Source organism: Falco cherrug, chromosome 1 (assembly GCF_023634085.1).
Source record: "Falco cherrug isolate bFalChe1 chromosome 1, bFalChe1.pri, whole genome shotgun sequence".
NCBI classification, from domain to species: domain Eukaryota; kingdom Metazoa; phylum Chordata; class Aves; order Falconiformes; family Falconidae; genus Falco; species Falco cherrug.
The window spans coordinates 25,764,215-25,784,394 of NC_073697.1; the positions used below are offsets into that span (position 1 = coordinate 25,764,215).

At 49.1% G+C, this 20,180-nt stretch overlaps 2 protein-coding genes across 4 annotated transcripts in view; both read left to right on the top strand.

Annotated features, from left to right (window-relative positions):
• Nucleotides 1-17,221, top strand: part of EPGN (epithelial mitogen) — a 41,317-nt gene extending 24,096 nt beyond the window's left edge. Inside the window, exons 8-10 of one of the 3 annotated variants that reach the window (XR_008733168.1) lie at nucleotides 227-298; nucleotides 7,636-7,726; nucleotides 7,926-9,863. The gene's annotated coding sequence lies outside the window, so the exon portion shown is untranslated. Of the gene's footprint in view, nucleotides 1-226; nucleotides 299-7,635; nucleotides 7,727-7,925; nucleotides 9,864-17,205 lie in introns of those variants that run through there. The other 2 variants (XR_008733171.1, XR_008733169.1) reach the window with 2 other exon arrangements.
• On the top strand, nucleotides 10,469-19,934 carry EREG (epiregulin). The gene is made up of 5 exons (XM_055716273.1): nucleotides 10,469-10,710; nucleotides 17,206-17,289; nucleotides 17,715-17,838; nucleotides 18,395-18,541; nucleotides 19,531-19,934. Exons 1-5 carry the CDS (start codon nucleotides 10,665-10,667, stop codon nucleotides 19,589-19,591), a joined length of 462 nt encoding a protein of 153 aa, XP_055572248.1. The 5' UTR covers nucleotides 10,469-10,664; the 3' UTR covers nucleotides 19,592-19,934.
• Nucleotides 19,935-20,180: the final 246 nt, after the last annotated feature.

Sequence of the window (20,180 nt, forward strand, 5' to 3'; positions counted from 1 at the left end):
GCACCCGGTGAGCTGGGAATGCCCTTGTGAAACACCCGGGCATCCGTGTCCAGCACAGAAGGGCCGGCCTCTGCCCACCCACGCTCACTTCGCCCATGGACTCTGGCAACTTGTGCAGTTCTCCAGAGCCGCTTAATTTTTTACCTGATGGGGAATATTCTGTCAGTGGGGTTGCGCATCCTTGCACCGTGGCTGCCTCAAAGCCTTAATTTCTTTTGCTTTTGAGGGCTTGCAACAGACTTTCAGGCACTATTGAGCCGAGACATTTGTGTATATCTGCCTACCTGGTAAGGGAAAGGTAAGCAATTTTTATGTTTTAAATGCCTCTCATATCTCCCCAAGGGCATTTAGTTATCTCATTCCTTAGTTGTAGATACACTTGTAGTGGGTGTAAGTTACAGTTTCCTCCTACTTTATCTGCAAAGCAGTCTGAAGCCCAGCTGAGTTCATAGTGCAATGCAGTCATTTGCCTTAGAACAAGTAGCGTCAGGACTTCACATCAGTGCCTTTTCCTCATGGTTTTAAAGGAAAAGTTCATGGTGATTTCGTTTACAGCGATCACCCTTTTCGGATGCAGTTGTCTGTGTTCTTGTGGTGCCAGTGATGGGTCAGAGGTGTGAAAAACAGGCCCAACGTTTCCAGCTTGTGGTGGCAGCAGGAATGACACCAGAGCAGCCTGTGGCCTCGCATCGGTACAGCCAAAGCAACTCTTGGAGCCAGAGCAAAGGCTGCTCTCGGTGCCTCGCAGTATGTCAGGAGCGGCCTCTCCTGCCCCCCTGTTCCCTTCACCTGAGCCACTGGCGGAGGAGGAGAGGAGAATATGGGGTCCTGTCGAAGAAGGTTTCGGTGACGCCGGGCCCGCTGCCATTATTCTGGGAACTGGACTGAAATGGGACATGTTCTAGGTTTTCCTTGCCTGTGACACAGCTTATGACTCATGTCCTTTTTACCAAAGTCTGGGGGAAGTGTGTGTGCAGGGGGGAGGAGGTGCAGAATGGGAAGGTCATGAAACATAGGAAAGCTTATCTCACTCTCCCTGGATTATTGTGCAGGATGAATGAGACTCACAAGTCCAGTGCCTTTTTCTGATATATACCAAGGACTGTTGGGAAGGAAAATCATTGCAAGCCCACCAAGTGCCAGTGTGTACTTTTTGTCTGGTGAGCTTGGCTTTATGCACTGTCTTTCTGCCCAGTTGCTGTTCAGGACTGTGATCAGAGGGCAGCAAATGAGGGTGATGGCTGTAGGGGATTGGAACTGGGAGACGGGAGAGGATGGAAATGTGCTGGTGACAGAGAAGATGTGGCTGGGACATGAGCTATGTAGTGTCCAGCTGGGAGCAAGGGGAAGAGGAAGGCTGGATTTTAGAGTGGGCCTTGCTAGTAGCCAACAAGGATCGCTACATGCCGCACATGCCACTAGAGGAACGGGACTGCTTTGCCAAAGAAAAGCCTGCAAGGCTGGGGAATGCAGTACAGGCACAATTCAGCAACAGAGGCGTAGCTAAGGGGCTGTCATGGCCCTTCTAAAGTGGCCAGGGTAGTAAGCTGTGCCCTCTTTACCATCGGAATTATCTTCAGTGAGGACAGTAAGATGGACCGGCTAGGACAGACATCTTCTACTGCACTGCACAGCTGGACGGAGTATCCCTGTTGGGGAGATGGCATCTTGGATGGAAGACTGTGTTTTCTGGTCAAGGGTACGACACAGATAGGGATGTGGGAGCTGGGGGAAAACAACTTGGCTTGGAGAAGCATTAAAGTCCATGGAGACAGCGTTAGGATCTGTGTAATGTGCAGACCTCAGGGGTTTGGTTAAGAAATAGCTGTTAACTTAAAAGGACGCCAGGTAGCTGAGATGAGATCTCTTATAGATGCAGCATGTTTGGAGGCAGCAACAATATATATTCTTATGAGAACTCCCTCACCTGCCCAAATATTATTTAAGGTTGGGTCAGCTATTATTTCTTGACTGTCTTGCTGGCATCTGACCTTATGCTAGCACAGTTATAGCCTGGAGCTGTGGTTCTTTAAGCCACTTGTTTCGGAGCTAAGGATGCACTGTCAGACCACTTAGCACCAGTGCACTCCCAGTTGTGGGTTATTCACGTACGGATTCAGAGTGACACAACTCGGTGCTTCTACTTCTGCACCGAGAGTCCTTACTGTTGTTCTGTTAGCTTCTAAGCTGGAGCTTCCCTCTGTGCGAAGGCAACTCCTTCTATCCCCCAGAGCTAGCTGCCTAGTTAGTTAAGTATGTGCCGGCCAGGGTAGGCGTGCATTGCTTTTAACACAGTATTTAGCTTAGAAGGAACTTTGGGCCGGCCTCTGACTCTGCTGAGAGGGCATGTCCTGAGGTGGACTGCTGAAACATGAGAGGTCATGGAAAGATTTTTTTAGATTTACGTCAGAAAATCTGCAGGATTATGGACCGGTATCTAGTTATTGACCATCAAAGCACCCCATAATGCAACACTGAAGGAATTCTCAAGAAAACTTTAGATTTTTCTCTCTACATGTGTCTGTGTACACATGTGTGTCGCTGTCTTCATTCAGCTGGAGTGGAAGTTTATGTGAAGGGGAAAAAACCCCAGCCTACCGCTAGGTAAGATGTAACAACAATATTTCAGAACAGCTTATAATTTCCTTGTTTTCTCTACCTGAATGAGAACTACACAGCATAAGCCTATGGAAAATGACAACAATGATGTATTATTTCTTTGATTTACGGTTCCCCAGCAAATGCTCTAAAGGTATACCAGCTATACCAACTTTACAAACAGTTTGTAGAAGCCATGAAGTAGAAGCATTGTTATGTACAATTAGAGGCAATTGTTGTGGTCACTAACAGTTGTGCAATGTTACCAGTGAAGTTTAAGCAGAGAGAGGCTTGTTGAAGATGGGCATTTATCACACTGGTCTATTGTGAGCTTGCAAGTACAGCTGAGGGATTTCCAAAAGGATATTTACAAATTGTTAATATCCTGTTTATGAAAACCATGTAAACAATCAAAGGCCATTGCCCAAAGACTCGGATGTTATTTAGATCTACGTAAAAGACAATTCCAACATTTGCAATGCAACTGTGGTGATATGTGACATCGTAATCCAAGCTGCCCCTTATGCAGCACGTTGCATAAGAATGTTCACTCTAGGAGAGCGGGGAAAGAGATGTGCAGAGAGACCTCAGTTTTTAGTTTAGTTAACCTATGCGCCCTTTAAAGTGGTTGGTTTGGAAAGATGGGTGATCATCTTTGTGTACAGCAGCACTTCCAGGAAATCTCTCTTCTGGTTCACAAAGGAGAATGTACAAGAATGAAACAGGGGGAAGGGTTGAGAAGCCAGGATGGAGACAATAGAGCGGGGCCATGTTCTGCACGGACTCTCACGGCTGGTGGGTTTCACCGAAGACCGGCCCTCTCCTGTGCTAACTGAATGGTCTTTGTTTTGGTTGATGTCAGGCTGCTTGTGTGCTTGGTTTGGGCAGGGTGGATTAATCTGGGCGTGGAGCTGGAACATGAGTGTGTTATGTATGAAGGGGTGACCTCTGCTGTAGGCATGCTGCAAGTCAGTGGCCAGAAGTGTCTCATCCCGAGCATCTCATGTGCGGCCTCTGTTCGGACTCTTAGGAAAATGTGGTTTTTGGGGATGCCTGTTTTCTTTGAAGGCCCTGTTGTTATTGAGGAGTTGAACTAGATTCAGAGACCTAACTTGTGTTCCGTAGCTTTGGCTAATTGACCCTTACCCATAGCCCTTGTTTGTCATGTGTGAAGGACAAAGACCCCAGCTGCAGGAGCGTTGATCAAGAACTGCCAGCCCTAGCTTAGTGCTATTCTTAATTTAATAACTGACACCAATCTAATTAAGCCCAGCCCTGGCCTTTGTCCTGCCCCACTTGATTTACACGCATGTGCACCGAGTGTCATAAAGGAAATCTCCTGCATCTCTTAAATAACATCAAGCGGCAGGAACGAGGATGAGGGGGTGGATGCGTAGATACCACACAGAGGAGTTATCCATGGAAGTGTCACAGGCAGCCAGCGGGCTGTTGGCATCTCTCCCCCGGGACACCCAGTTGCAGATTCTTCTGCTTGTCCCATCTCCCATGCACACAGCAGGTGACCAGCACCCTCCCCACCCACGGGTGCAGAGGTGGGGACGAGTTCCCTGGCGGGTAGGCCTAGGCTTCTGCCTCCCCTTGGGCAAACCCAGAACCCTTTGCTGAGACCGGAGAAGCATGCAGGATTCTGAACATGCTACATTTTGCTTTTTAGCCAGGGAGGAATCCAGGCCTCACTCCAGATACAGGCTGAGGAACAGCAGCTCTGACCAGAAAACTGGGGTCTGTCTCTTATCCCAGCGGCTGGTTGCAGCCAGACCTCTGTGTGCGGGAGGAAGATCCCCTGTTGCAGGCAGATGGTTTCCACCTGTGCTGGAGCTCTCTCTGCCTTCTCAGCCCCACAGGTGCCTGCAGTCTGTCCGTGGGGCTTCCTGTTGGTACCCAGCCTGTGGCTAAGCTGGCTAATCCATTTCTTCAGGTTGTGACCTAGGAACGGTGTCTTGGGAGGCTCGAATACCTGAGGTGATGTTCAGACTATGGATGGGAGGAGAAGGTGACTGGAAGATGATTTCACATAATCTTGGTCATTCCCAAACCAAACCCCAGAGGTTTCTGCATACCGTGTGACTCAGGTTGGCTCTCAGGAGTTGGTGGTACTAAACTCACTGGAGATCAAAGAATGTGGAGTTTTATGGCAGGTTGGGCCCAGACAGGGAAAATACAGAAGGGAAATATCTTGGTTGAGTTTTGCAGCCCCAAAGTATTCGTGATGAGCTTCTTCCCCTTCTAGCTGCATCTCAGCAGACGGAGAGCATCATGTGAGCAGCCCAGCTCCAAGCTGGTGTGAGCTGGAGGGAGTGCCGTGGCTTATTTTTGCTCAAGCTGTAGGGGAGCTTCATTGGGGACCACAGCGTCCTAGTTTGAAATGTGACTGTAGTGATGAACTGGGCACCCATGGTTTATAGGTTCCCTGAGGCAGGCTGTCTCATCACCTCTGCATGACAACAGCCAGCACAATAAAGGTCTGATCCTGACAGCCTTTTTTTTGGTCACTTCGGTAATAGTAATGATTAACAGTAATTATCAGAACAGTAATGGGAGTGTCCCATAATCCTAGTGGATGGGGGAATTCCACTAAGTGCATCTGCTTCCATGCCTAGCACTAGTTACCAGGCCAAACAAATACACCACGGACCTGTGCCTCTTTCCTTAGATTTAGTTTCTGGAACGTGTGCTGGCTAAGCTGGTTTCAGGTGAATTGCTGTTTACTCCATCATCCCTAATGACACATTCCTCCTGTCGAGGGTGCCCCAGCTCCCCATGCGCATGGCTGGTGTGCAGGTGACAGTCACCACTGAGTCGCAGCCAAAATGTGGAGTCTGCGGATGGCTGAAGTCCCAGCCTGGAGCACGGGCTGAGTGACAGCTTGGTGCTACCGCTTCTAATTGAGCAGACCAAGCACAGGAACTCTGAGGCTGGGAAATGAGCTGCAAGTCAGCCTTTCCTCTGCTCTCGCCCTGCTTTTATCCCTTCACCCCCTGCAGCAGTGAAGGGGGCAAAATACGCTTGCCAAAGCGAATGAAGCCGCTGTAGCTGAGGCCTGCTCAACAGCTCAGTGGCTGCCAAGGCTCCCAAATGGAGCAGGTGAGAGGCGGAGGGCTCTGCTGGCCACGTGCGTGCATCACATACTGATCAGGCTTTAGCACAGGTCTCTGAGGCTGGCCCTGCTCCAGCCCAAGGTGCGCCTTCCCTCCCCTCTGACTGGCACTGGTACACAGAGTGTCTTCCTCTGGGCTTCCCCATGCCAGCGCCAGCTCTCCAGATGGAAGGTACAGGCGAGGGACGGAAGCTAGCGGTGGAGAGCCCACAGCCAGGACTGACTGCTGTGGTGAAAGCCCGGCAGGAGCCTGTGGGTGCCTGCTGAGTCACACCGGTCCCCACGGTGGTTCTTGCTGTCATTTCACTATGTCATCCTGAGATGGATGTTGCTCTGAGGGCAGAGCTATCAAAAAGGTGGGCTACACGGTCAGCTGCCGGGAACATGCTTTCATCTAACAACTTCTGTTACACAGGCCACTGGCCCAGGGTCTGAATGCTGCACCCGCGCGTACACAGGGTGAACCATCAAGAGAGGGCAGGCTTCATGTTTGCGTGTGTTCTGTCTCTCAGCGGTTCGTTCTCATCTTCTGGGAGAACAAAAAATACTGTTGAAGAGATTACTTTAGGAACTCAAACGAGGTGCGGATGGACAGAACAGCGCACAGGACTGATGGGCGAGGGGCCGGCGTTCTCCCGGCTTGCTTGCAACCTGCTACACGCTGGGGAAAGCCACTTTTCTTCCACCTCACTCCTTCTCTTATTCTTAATGAATTGCTTGGAGCAAGGAGGAACAATTACTTGATGTATGGGCAATGATATGGGAGGGACTTGGCTTGATAACACCCTTTACAAGGGTACAAATAAAATGCTTGCACAGGTTTGTTCAGTAACAAGGCAGAAGCTGTGAAAAGACTCTGCAAATGAAAAAAAGCGACAAACCCCTCGGAGGCTAAGAAATCACTTAGCATGGAGTACTGAGCTGTAATTAGGAAAGGGAAAACACCAGCGGAGCATTATGAAGCTCTTCTGCCAGTGAGATGTGTTGACCCATTCAGGACTTGCCCAGGGGAGGGTAATGGAAATGTGATACGAGACAGAAGAATGAAGCTTTAAAAACTGCCCTGCAGGGAGCAATCCAGTGTGGGCTGGTAGATCCGTACCCCCTTTTCATCTCCATTTTCTGAGATGTGTTGAGATGGATGGGAATTAGCTGTTTGGGGTTTGGTTTTTTTAAATTTCATTCCTAAATTGCTAGTTAATGCTAAAGTTGACTAAGAAATGAGGGAATTTGGGGGATTGTTTTTTTTTTTTTTAAACAGCAAAACATTTGTGTTGTCCAGTAGCTTTGACCTCACCCTGCATTTACAGGAAGAGGCATCAGCCACTTTCAGCCTTGGGGGCAGTGTTTTGAACTCTCATAGTTTATAGGAAAGTCTGGTTGTTTAAGAACATTTGACCTAATTCATCGCTTGCATACATGGCAGATTCAAAACTGACCTTTACATGGAGTAATTTTGGCTCCAGGTTTTTTCTTACTCCATTTCCTCCAGACCATCTCATCTATGTATCCTTGTTAAATATATTCCATTCTTAGGGCATTTGTGCCCCCATGTGAGCCCCATGCTTTTTACCACTTAAGATTTTTGTACTTTAATATTAAACTTCTGTATTTCAAATGAAAATACTGTCAGGTGAACTGCACTTCTGTTAGCCATCTGATCCTTTGAGAGCATTTCTTGAGGATCTCTCATGCTGTGCAATGAAAGCTTGCTGTGTGTAAAAATTTGTCTCGCATACTGATGTATACACTCATACTGTTTTCAAAAACGCTGATTTTCCCAAGAGTTTATGAAAATGCTGGGGTTTGTTACTTTGTGTGTGTGCTATGGTGCTGTGTGCTTCAGTGTGAGACTAGGAATTATTTTCTTCCAGTTTCAAAAATGCTTTCTAACAAAAAAATGTTGATTTTGCAAATAGGTCTTATTCTCAACAGACGAAAACAATGCAGATCCATCCCCGCAACAGCGATGCATAAAGCTGGATGCAAGTCCTACAGAAAGCAGCTAAAGTAAGTAGTACAGTCACTTGTCATGTATGGCTTCAGTTACAAAATCCAAATACATAAAGCAGCAGTTCGTTGCTGTAAACACTATGTGTGTTCTTCTAGAACACCTTGAGGAAAAGCATTTTCAAGCACAAAAAAATGTACATGTAAGCTGTATTTTTTCCTCTCTAAATTCTCATTCATAGACAATCCTCTCTTTCAGCAGCAGTAGACAAACTAATAAACAAAGCTCAGTCCATACCCTCGAAGTAATCACTGCTGGGAATCTGCTACTTTGTCCGAAAAGAAGTGAATCCTTGTGACAGTGGAGGAAGATGGAGCACAATGTGGGCTGGAGTTAAGCCATGTACTTTATTAAGCCATTGCAAGGCAATAGAAGCAAGTCTTTTGCGTAAGTTCTTAGGGTATTTCCGCATATACTTGTTAGACTTTGTAAGGAAGAAAACCTGAAATGTCAAAGCGTTCTGGGGGCTACTCGCTGCTCTGATCCCAAGTGGCGTAAATCCATCACTGACTTGACTTGGGTGTGCCAGTTCACCCCAGCTGAAATTGAGGCCACTAGCTGAAAGGCACCCGTGATGTTCTGTTGCCCAATCAGTGCTACCTCTCAGCATTGTACAGACATGTCGCTCCATGCTCGGATCTGTGGGATGCAATGAATCTGCCTTACAACGAACCTATCGGTGCAGGAAGGCACTACTCGGTGTGAGTAGCTTCTTGGAAGATTGGCTCTTAAGGTGTGTGTCAACCTTGCTCAAAGAGGCGGCCTCCACATGGAGGAGAGGATGGTGAAAGCTGTAAGCGGGGACGCCAGACGTGGAATCACATGCCGTGAGACAAAGAACATTACGGAAAGATGAAACAAAGATATGTGTGTGATACTTGTTTTCCATATATTCAAATGTGAAAGAGGAAATTCCAATGAATTGCTCCAATTGTGTCAGCGTTACTTGGTATCTGGGTACCGGTACAAGACTATAATTAAATGCTCTCTTTCAGAGGATAAATCATGCAGGAATTTAAGGGTGAAATTAATTATAAAGTGGAAGTTCTGCAGTGATGCTGCTTTTTAAGGCATCTGTATGCCCACACACAGAAATGCTTTACTAATCATTGCAATTCCTTCCTTTACTCATTATGATCCCTAAAAGAGCAGACAATAAAATCCTTAATAAGGGGGGTCAGCCCAAATTAAAGAAGGAACAAAACAGTCATGTGACATCAAAAAAAGCTACCATCTGCTAATCTCAAAGTGGTATGCTGATTGTATGGGGATGAGCCATGAGCCTAATGCTAGAGAAGGGAAAAAGGGGACTTGGAAAAAGATTCTGGCTGTATCTTGCTCCACTCATGGAGGACGAGCTTCTGAACGCTACTTTCACGCTGATCTTTGTTACATTTATCTGGCCAGCTCTCACACCATTTAGATAATTAATATATGGTGCTGGCATACAATTCTACAGTAACACGTTGCCTTTTTTCATTTCAGCACCTCCACACTTCTGTAGACCTAAGAAAACACTCCCAAAAAAAAGCAGTATGAGTAGTATGTACCGGATACATTCCAGCTCCTTGAATTAATGTGTTTATAACTTGTAATTGCAATCTGAACATGTAGATGTAGTATATCATATTCTGCAGTATCTTCTACAATTAACAGTCTTGTATCAAGAACCGCTTATATAATGGAGAAACTATGGATACTTGAGTCACCAGCTATTTAACTGCACCTTGCTGTCAATACTCAAATTCCTTACGCTATGAGATAGGCTTATCAGTTCTGCAGTAAATTGGGTATCACCTTGCCTTTTTTGACGCTGGAGAAGCGGTAAGGCGGAGAAAGAAGTTTTTTGATTTAAAAGGAAAAGAAATAATCACCGTTGCTGAGCAGCTTGTGTAGATAAAACACATTTTCTATTTTGGGCAAATGCATACAGAAGGGATTTGGGGGTGGGGTATCCCTCAGCTGTTCGATGATGGGATGGAGGCACGGAACGTGGCCTGGCCTAAGACAGCAGTGAAGCGTGTGGACTTCAACAAGATGCTTGAAAGGAATTTTTTTAAAAAGTAGCAGTAACTAGTCAACTGCTGTCTAACTGAAAGATTTGTTGCTAGCAGTAGCAGCCTGTCCTCCGGGCTGCGATGAGGCCCAGGGCTGGAGGGGCCACGCAGCGTAAGCGCTCACTGGCCCTGGGCCTGTCGCAGCCGGACGGGGTGCTGGGTGAGGCGCTGCCATTCCCCTGGCCCAGGCCGTAACTTAACAGTGCCGAGGCTCCCTGGCAGCAGCGCGTGAGTGCTGAGGGTTACTTCAGAGATGCCAGGAGAGGGGAGATCAGGGACAGCAGCAAGTTTCTGGCTGCCCACCCTGAGGAGTGTGTTCCAAACCTTGGTTTACGCGTGGGCAGCGTTGGTGGCGGTGCCGCGACGCAGCGGGGGCTCAGAGCCCACCCGGGCAGCGGGAGCGCTGGCCAAGGCTCACAGCGCTGCACGTCGTGCCGATGTGTTGAGGGCAGGCGGGAGGCAGCAGGGCATCAGCCGTGGGCATTCAGTGCCGCGGGAAGCCCCGGGCATCGGTGCCTGGGCCAGGTCGCTGAGAGGGGACGGGTGATCGCCTGGGGCCCCCGTGCTATTTGCAGAAAGCTTGCTAAAGGCAGGGCAGGCAGGCGGCCGCGGGCAAGGCTCCGCAAGGGGGTGCCCCCCACCGGGGCAGCCGGGCGGGGGGCGGCGGCGCGGCACGCCGGGGGCGGCGGGGCAGGAAGCGGGAGGCCGGGGCCGGGCACCTGCCCCCAGCCGAGCCGCCCGCGGTTTCATCACCGGCGAGCGCCGCCCCGCCTCTGCCGCGGCCCATAAAGGTGCGGGCGGCGCGGCCGGCACCCACAGCGCTCCGCCGGCCCGCTCTGCCTCCCTCGCCGCCTCCTCTTCCTCCCGGGACGCCAGGGTGATGGACGCCGGCTGCCTGTGGGCCCGCAGCCTGCTGCTCTCCCTCGGTGAGTGCCGCCCCCCGCGCCGGGGACCGTGACAGCCCTGCGCCCCGTCCCCAGGGCTGGGGGCGCCTGGTGGCGGAGCTGGGCTTGCTGCGGCCGCGGGCAAGCCTCTGGCGAAGCGCGGAGCTCGGCTCGCCGTGGGGCCGGGGGCGGAGCGGCGGGCAGGGCTGTCTGCGGGGGGCTGGGGGGCTGCGTGCGGCGCACAGCTCTCGCCTGGCGCCGGGCTGCTTGCGGGACGTTGCGGTGCTTGTGCGACGCCCAGGCGTGCCCTGTGGCTGAGTGATGGGGAGCGCGCGTTCCCCTTCTCCCCAGCGGCGCGGGCAGCTCCCGTCCTGGCTTGTTTGTAGCCCCGCTGCCTTCACCCGCGCCGCGCTGCGGGTGAGCTCAGCAGGTGAATCCCCACGGCAGCACAGACTTCCTTATGGTAATGCAACAGGCTGTGGCCTCCCTTTGCTTGACGCTCCTCCACCTCCTCCCCAGGAGCGCGTTACTCTTGTTGCATGACATAAGCTACCTGGAAGTCTGAAGCCAACACGTGTATCCTTAGAGTGTGGAGAGTCCTGGAGCCTGGGCGCGCTGGGAAGCTACAGCTGATTCTTGTCACACACCTCCGCTGGGCGCTGGCAGTGACAGGCTGCTGACAGCTGACCCCGTGAGGTGACTCGAAGCGTGGGCAGCAAACGTTGGAGACAGGACTGACACCTGGCACACTCTCGTGTTACTTTAACGACAAAGCATCTTCTTACGCTCACAGCGTTGGGCTCAGGGTCACAGGCAACGGGGAAGCTCGCTTCCCAAGACTTCTCTTTTGGGACAGATGTGCCCTCATCTGCTAAATCTACTGCAACTTGAGTTTCTGCCTCTCATCTTGGCCAGGTATTTCCATAGCAGCTTATGGATCAGCTGTGGCACAGCATCTTACTTGCTGGGACAGCGGCAAGTAAGTGGCTAAAACATCTTGTAGTTCGTGACTCAGCCGTGCTTTGCACGAAATTAGCACTGGAAAGAACTGGTATGTCTTCATGGATCTGTATACAGATTTATTTATTTCCGGGGCAGGCACAAAATCTAATAGTAAGGGATAGATTAGTCATAGCTGGATGGCATCATAGCGACTGGCATGAGCACTTTACTGCCTTTCCCTCCCAGGTCAGTAGCGTAAGCAGGACTCAGTGCCACTGGCAGGAGCTGGAAAGACAGTCTGTCGCTGGTGTGATGTCAGACTTTGAGGTGCCCTGCTGAACGGCTGAAGCCTAACTGAAGTGACAGTCGTTGTCACCTTTGTATCCTGGCTACCGTGGGCTTGGCAGCTCCGCTGCAGAAAGGCAGTGGTGGTGGAGGAGAGCTGTCGCTCACCCCTGAGGAGCCACGGTGCTGTGCCAGCCACACGGTGATGTGGCAGCGGTGGAGCCAAGCCCAGGCCCTGCCTTTTCTGTGACCTGCCGCTGGTCTCCTTGCAGCCACTGTAGTGCCCACTCAGTGGGGGAAGGCAGGCCTTGGATCTCCAGACTCACTGGACAGTTCCATGAGCTGCTGACATGTTTTTCTGTGTCACGTTTGTGTGGCCGTCAGCAAGTGGGCTGGACATACAGGTTGCTCTGTGTGGCGATGTGCAGAATGCCAGCGGTTGATGTGCCTGGCTGGAAGCAATAATGGATTTATGCTGCGTCTGTGGTGTAGAGACCTCTGTCCCCATGCATGTGGTGGAAAGCAAAGTGGCCAAGGCACAGTGGTAGCACGTGAATAGGATCACTGGCGTGTAGGTCTCCACAGGGGTGGAAGCAGTACTGAGATGACTGGGTGCACATAATACGTAATTATCTGCATTACCTCTGCTTAAGGGTAAGTCCTGGCACAATGCTGAAGATGATTATGTGGGTCTGTAGCAATTATGGGGTGATAGGCTTCCCGTAACAGGCTGGCGTTTCCAGGGCTACCTTAGAGCTGCTGGAGTCAGCAGTTGTGAAGTCATGGGTACAAAACATGAGATGAAGAAACTACTTCCCAGAAATACATATAGACGCTTCAGTCCAGTCGCCCTAAGGGTAGTGTATTTGAGTCTCTCTCTTTCAGTACTATCACACCTGGTGCCTCCACTTAGACAACAGGACAAACACACATAGACCGCAGGGGGATGAAGGGTGGAAAGGGCTGATAGCATCTCCTCTCACATGGGTGAGAAGAACGACCTGTACATCTTGTATGTCTCATCTCAGGAAGAGGAGTGTTGGGCATTGGCCTTGATGGGCATGGTCAGGCAACTAGGCACCAGGTACATCCTACCCAAAACATCAAGAAGAAACCAGATGTTGTGTCCTGCGTACAAGGATAGGGAACTGTGCTCTGTCTGAGGTGGTTAAACTTATCTCGTATGACCGCTTCCCCTTTCTCAGGAAAAAATGCTCAGCCTACGTGGATAAACCTGAACTGTAGAGATGCTGTGGTAGATGTGAGCAAGGGGTATAGTTGCACAGCCAAATCTTGAATAAGAAAAAGCTGTTTGCAAGACTTTTCTGGCTAGCTCTACATTTCCATGATGCTCATTTAAAACAGAACCTTCCACCTAGCCTTTATTGCCAGAGGTGCTTGCTTTGCCTGAGATGGCCTGCAAACTTCTGTGGCTAGCTCGGGAGGTTAGCAGCAGATGGATACTGAAGGCAATGCGCTGGAGTTAAATGGTGGTAGTAGCGGTGCTCACAAAGCCAGTAGGACAGACTGGATAACTTTCAACTGTCGTGTTTCCTGCTTAGTCTACACAAAGAAGGCCTTAGACAGTCAGATGGACTCTGGGTGTCCAAAATCAGGTGACAGGGTTCGACCTTGATTTGTCCCTAGAGGTAAAATGGGCTGAGATCCTCCAGGTGTCACCTGGACATGTCTGTGCTTGGAGTTGCCTTGAAAGTGCAGCCCACGTGAAAAGTGTAGGTGCTACTGCAGTGGCACAGAGACCACTGACACGTCATATGTGAAGTAGCATCATGGGGTCTTCTTCAGATGAACGAGTGCAAGACTAGTGATCTTGGTGACAGGCAAAGCCACCTCAAGTGATGACCGATCGCTCAGAAACCTGACAATTCACCTTTAAAACGGGTGTAAATCTTGCAAAGAGACTAGTTCTCAGCTACGTGTATCCTGTATGTGCATCCTTCATCCTTAGCAGTCATCATGCAACTGGAAACTAGCTGGCTTTCAGTGGATGAACTGATAATTAGCCCTTGCATGTCATCTCTGATGAAGGCTGCAGGAAGCAAAGGCAGCCGGTCTCCATCCCTCATTTTCCTTTCATCCTTCGTGGAAGGACAAGGCAACAGCAGCATTATTCCAGCATCAGCCACTGCTGTCAGTGTTAACCTTGCAGGAATACCTGCAATAACAGGTGGCATTGTGTGTGCATGCTGGTGGCATAGCAGCAGGCGTAGCACTCACATTCCTGCAAGGCGCACGTGAACATCCAGCATCTCATTACTGTTATCTTGTACCCTGTATTTGCTTAGTGAACAGCGAAGGAATAAAAATGTAACTACCTCTCCCATGTCCTATGTTTGGTACACATCATCTGATAATTATTCTGGGAAAGCCTCTCCTTTACCATCTCTGTGTGTGGATCCCTTATCCTGATGCAGGATCCCCCTCCCACTGATGTCAGAGGAGAAATATGTACATGGGGGAAAGGGCAAAACATAACAGTGCGGAGCAGGAGGAACTTTGCCCGAATGCAGAAGATACTGCTGGGTGTCAGCAAATATCCACGCCTGCACTCCAGCCTTTCCGGCTTGTGCGTCCGCAGTCAGGCGGCGGAGGCTGTCGGCTGTTGTGCATGGCTGGAATGGGGCAGGCCCTTGTTCAGTGTTGTAGGGGGAGGTTAAATTGGTCCCTCACAGGTGTCCTTTTTGGCCTTTCCTCTAGCTGGAATGCGGTGCTTCCTTCTGGAGTAAAGAGAAGAGCTGACTCATAGGTCTGAGTATCTCCAGTGCAAAAGCTGGGTTCCGGTAACTCTTGAACTGGGAGCTTTAGATTAAAAAACAACTGCTCAGGTTATGCTCAGATCAGGGAAGTATGCAAGCTGAAACAGCAGTAAGTAGACTAAAAGAGATGGTCAGCTGGCTTAATCCATCTGCTTGGCTAAGTACAACAGAAGTGGCTGTCTCTGGTACCTCTAGCATATTTTGTCTTACGTTCATTACTGTCACATGGCCCCCACACCAAATCTTGCCATAGCACGTCACACAGAGATGATAGCAGCAGTACATGGGGAACAGGAGGGAGCCTCAGGTCACTTACTCTTGCTAGTCTCAGGATTTCAGCATCCCTTCTTGCAGTGATGTGGTATATACTTAGTGGGACACGGCTCTCCTGTGCCATAGCTGCTCTCTTGCTCTCTGCCAAGGGAGCAGCGTAGTCCATGGACACTCCTGAAATGTCCCTCTAGTTCCTGGGAAGAAGGACTAACTCAGTAAATCTTCTTTTCCCAGCATCACTGGGGACACCAGGTCCCTGGCTGAAGCTCAAAGCCTGCCTGCCATTCTAGCAGTAATGGACTTGCCACCGTCTGTCATCTGATGGCCTCATCCTTCAAACACCTGAACTTTCTGTGGTGGTGACTCTAGTTGGCCTTACAGAAGGGTTAAAGTGCTTCTGAAGAAATCTATAGCGAGCACAGTGCTGTTCTTTAAAAAAAAAAAAAAAAAAAATCCCACCCTGAAAGTAAACTGGCTGGTCCTGCTCCATTGGAGTGAAAGGCAGGTCCTGCTGAGTCACACTGGCAGGTGCAGGTGTCTCCGGCTTGGGCTGCTGTGCAGGGCAAGATGTCAGCATCATTGCTCTGTTACTGTGGCTCTCACTTGGGCGGACCTAGCCTTTGTCCTTACTTCTAAAGCTCGGTGGAAACCTGGCTTAATAGCTTTGCAAGGAATGCGGTGGAGAGGGAGGTGAGGAGAAGGAATGTTGTTTTTAAAGAAACAAAAGCACACAACCCCCCCCTGTCCCTCTAAGATGGATATTCCTGCTGTTCTTGCCTCTAGCTGGTAAAAAGCTTAAAGGAAGCCTGCTAATCACCCAGAAATAATGGGTTGCAGGAAATCTATATATTACTACTAGATTTAACTCTGAGATGTAATGAAACTTTCTAATAACTGGAGTTGAATTGGAGTGATCAAGAAATTATGAAGGCACACTCCCTCCATTAGACATGCATGACCTGACAAGTTAATAGAGGCAAACAGCCCAAAGACACAAATTACAGACTTCTGTGGAATGGGGCTGATGACTAAACAGTTCATGAGCAGGTTAGTTTGTGACCACAGCAGGAGTGTTAGCCAAGTGGATTCCGTGGCCAGCTGGGGCAATCATTGACTGCTCCTCACGCACTAGCCATGAGGCTGCGGGTACTTGTGTTGGCCTTCAAATCCCGTTTGAATATGTTCATTTAACTGATAGAATACCTGAAAGCTGTGCCTGTGCAGCACTGTGCAGCCCAAAAGATGTCTAAATGCTTTATTATTCTGAGAGAAGGGAAGGAGGGCCCTTGCTCCCCAAGGAAGCTCCAGTAGCTGAGCTCCTCGGCCTGCCTGGTGCAGTCCCATATTATGTCTGGTACCCGCATCGAACCTGCTGAGCTGCAGTTTTCTTTAGCATGGGTGGTGAAGGAAGGACAGAAATGTACCCGGGGTTCTGCTGAGGCCCAGGATCCCTAAAGAGGTCAGTAGCCTCTCCAGCCCGGGGACCAGATGAAGAGGGGTTGGTGGCTAGTGTTAGCCGTCTTTGCGATGGGCTTTTAACTGGAACTTCAGCACAAGAGCGGGTGCTGGTGCGGGAACTGTCCAGCCTTTCCGGGTAGCAGGAAGCTACTGATGAAGAGCAGCTTTTGTGTTAAGCCTGCCTCGAGCAGTATGTGGTCTCTGAAGGCAGCGGCAGGGTGCTGAGCCTGGCTCGGCACTGTCCTGGCGTGCTGAGTCACCAGCTGCACTGACTTGCTGAATCCCAGGAGATTCTCTCCCCGTGGACTGTTGTGACTCGAGGACATCTTGATTTCGGTCACCAAAAGAGCTCTTCCTGCAATGAATTCTGGATTGTTGTGCCGAATTGTGGAGCCCTTTGCACAGGTGCCATACCAGACTGCCAGTCAGAAATGTGACATAGTCAGAAATGTGACACAGTCAGAGTAGGCCCAACTTCTGCCTCTCCTCCGTAATCTCTCCAAGCCTGTTCCTGCCCAGTTTCAGTCAGACCGTGGGTGAGAGGTGGTCACAGACACTGAGCTGCCATTTGATGTCTGTTGTACATTAAAAGATTGTATTTCAGAGATGTTTCTTTGGTCTGTCTTACATATTATAGGCAGCAGGTCTCTCAGATCTACGTTTTTTAAGCTTATGACATTGTATTTTTCCTATGAAGATAAAAAAGCTTCAGTTCTTTTTGTATTAAGTATTTCAGCTGGTGTACTCATTAACTGTGCTTTAAAAGCATCTCTTTTTGAATCTTCTTTTTATTCTCTTATAGGTTACCTATTGCAGGCAGTCCTGGGCACAACAGTGATCCCGTTATGTGGGCCTGGTGAAATGGAGAACTGCACAACAGCACTAAGTAAGTGCACTGCACAGCTCTCTGTGAATAACAGGTCTTTGGTTCGCATCTTCCTTGGGCTAGCGGCCTCAGAGGTGGCCTTGGGAGCCATTTTTCACTTGAGCAACATTGCCAACATCCTGCAAAGTGCTCAGTGGTGTTGAATGAGAACCGTTTTTTTAGCCTATATTTCCTTTAGTATTGCTTCTTCAGCAGAAGAGCTCTGTCCGAAGAGAACTCTGGTGAGAACTCTGCTGTAAAAGCAGAAATAGCTTATATGGGACTCCCAAAGGAAAAGTCAATATATCTCTGGCCTGGGAAAATCCTCTCCCAGTAGAGGTCGCTTGGTAGTGAAACTATTAGTTGTACTAGTAAAGCTTGTACATTGTTTGGGAGAGACAAAAGGAAAATAAAGCTGACGAGATGCTGACAAAATCTCCTTGCAGTCCAGACAGAGAACAGTCCACGTGTGGCTCAAGTTGGGATAACTAGATGCAAGCCTGAAATGAAGGACTACTGCTTCCACGGACAGTGTGTGTACATAGTGGACTTGGATGAGCACTACTGCAGGTATGGAGAGGGCAAAGCACCCTGAGGTGGGCTTTGGGCTCAACCCTGCGTGGTCTTTGATCTCGCTGCTCTTGACACTTAGCTGGAACACAAATCCAGCAAAGTATTTAAAGGCTCTCAAGACCTTGCAGAGGAGCAATATAGCTATAATACACCTCGGCTGCATTTAAGCAACTGTTAAGTGTGTGTGCTGGCTCCAGTGAAACCTGGGTGAGAGTCTTAGACACCTGAAATTAGTCACCAACCCAACTCGGGACACTCATTCTGATGTGCTTCCCTGTTCATCTGTATTCACAGTAGTGTGTGAGATCCAGACCTCAGGCAAAGCAGCAAGGTCTCCCCTTTGATTCATCCTACAAAATAAAGACCCTCTAGACATTTTTAAGGGTGTTCATCATTTACTTGAAGAATTTGCAACCATTTCTAGGACCACGTGGGCTTGAGTTACGTTAGTCCAAATTGCTTGCCCCTGCAGGCCAGCAGTGTGGCATGCTTTGTGGACTGCTAAAGTGTAACCCCACGGCCATGTCTCTAATTCTGCATCTGTTATCTTCAGGTGTGATGTAGGTTTCTCTGGTGTCCGGTGTGTGCATTCAGAACTTGTCAGACAACCCCTCAGTAAGGAGTATGTGGCACTGACAGTTATCGTAGTGCTGCTTTTCCTCACCGCCATCTCTATTGCAAGCTACTACATCTGCAGAAGGTAAGAAAGATTTTCTTTGTGGCTCAGGAAGGCGAGTCAGCTGTATGTGTAGCAAGATGTCCACTGAGTACCTCCAGATAGACTGGGATACCTGCACTCACTCGACTGCATGGAGAGAGTTTGATACACAGGCCTGTTAGCCTGCACTTAGTGTTCAAAACCAGGAGGTACGCTGACCGCGTAGCATAACCCAGATCGCAGGCTAGGCAACAGTACCCTCCGATGCCCTTTCACCCTGATGGAGGACTGGGTAGGTTAGTTCGCGTTTGACTTAGAGGGTGTGTTGAGGCGGAGGAGAGAGCAGATAGGGAATAGCAAGTTTCTAGTCCTTTTTCCTGGTAATGCCATTTCCCCCAGTCATCAGGAACTGGAGAGCAACTGGATTCACATGAGCTGATTTGTTTATCTGCCGTGTTAATTGTGATGAGTGTGATATCACAAGCATTGCCTTATCAGCTTTACCATGGAGGACAGTAGCCTTCTCCATTAACAGACCCACAAGCAGCAGGAATTGTTCTTCAGGCTAAAAACTAGTCATTAGCAGCTACCGAGAAGCTGGAACAGCCCCCAGAGGGAGAGCTGAGCTTCACAGGTCTGATAGCTAGATGGTATCCACTGTAATTCCTCTTCCCTACCCGAGGACTTGATGGTGCGTCATCTCAAGAAGACAGCGGCCTCGTCGGTTAGGGTATTCAGCCTTATTGCAGGGAAAGGTCCAGCAGGAATTCTCAAAGACAAACTTAGTGCCAGCAACAAGAGTTTAATGCAGATGTGAAACCTTCAGTGAAGGGTTGATGAGACTGCATGCAAGTTCTTTCAGACCTGGAAATGAGCACAGACAGAGCGTAGCTGCTAGAGGTTTAAAACAAATGTGAGGAGGCCATGCAGCTTTTGGGTTTTTTATCACATCCCCCCACCCCTTCACTCCCCCAAAAGCCGTTTCCAACAAGCGGCTTTCCAGAACTCACATTTCTCTTTGCTACTTTCAGGTACCGAAACAAGAAGAGACAATCAAACACCAGCGAATACAAGGAAGTTGGTGCCCTGTAGAAGAAACGGTGGCTCCCTCCCGTGTTTTGTCCATCTGGATGGACTCAGTGGCTCCCCATCTATTTAAATGTTATTTTTATTAACAATATTTACAATATTTATATCCTTTTAAAAATTTCAATCGTTTGGTGATCCAATCAGTATAGGTCAAGCATTTTATTTTCAGTGTTTTATTTTTTTATTAAATAATATTTCCTAATGAGAACCTCACCTAAGTGGTTCTGTGGAATAGAGATATATTTTTATAAAACCTCATCTTCTTACTCTGAAGAGTAATTTTATATTTATTCTTGTGAATATGCCTAAACCAATTCTACTCCTTGAAATAAAAGTACTAGACGGAGTCAAAATGTCTGTGTGGTTTGATTGAAGCGGAACTGGCGTGGCTTGGCTGAGCGGGTTGTTTGAGGTCCCAGCAGTTACTTTCCCAGAGAGAAACCATAGTATCACTGATAGTATGTATCCATGCACCCTAGTTCCAATGCACATAGCTATTAGCTGGTGTAATGGGAGGAAGACAGAAAGGAAGAAGGAGCGCAGCTCCTCGCACAACCTATCCAGCTTGTACCACGTGACAGGAGCATGGATC

Coding starts and splice junctions, on each gene's coding strand:
- EREG (XM_055716273.1), top strand. CDS start 10,665: ATGGACGCCGGCTGCCTGTGGGCCCGCAGCCTGCTGCTCTCCCTCG. Junction 10,711..17,205: donor CAGCCTGCTGCTCTCCCTCG/GTGAGTGCCGCC, acceptor ATTCTCTTATAG/GTTACCTATTGCAGGCAGTC. Junction 18,542..19,530: donor AGCTACTACATCTGCAGAAG/GTAAGAAAGATT, acceptor TGCTACTTTCAG/GTACCGAAACAAGAAGAGAC.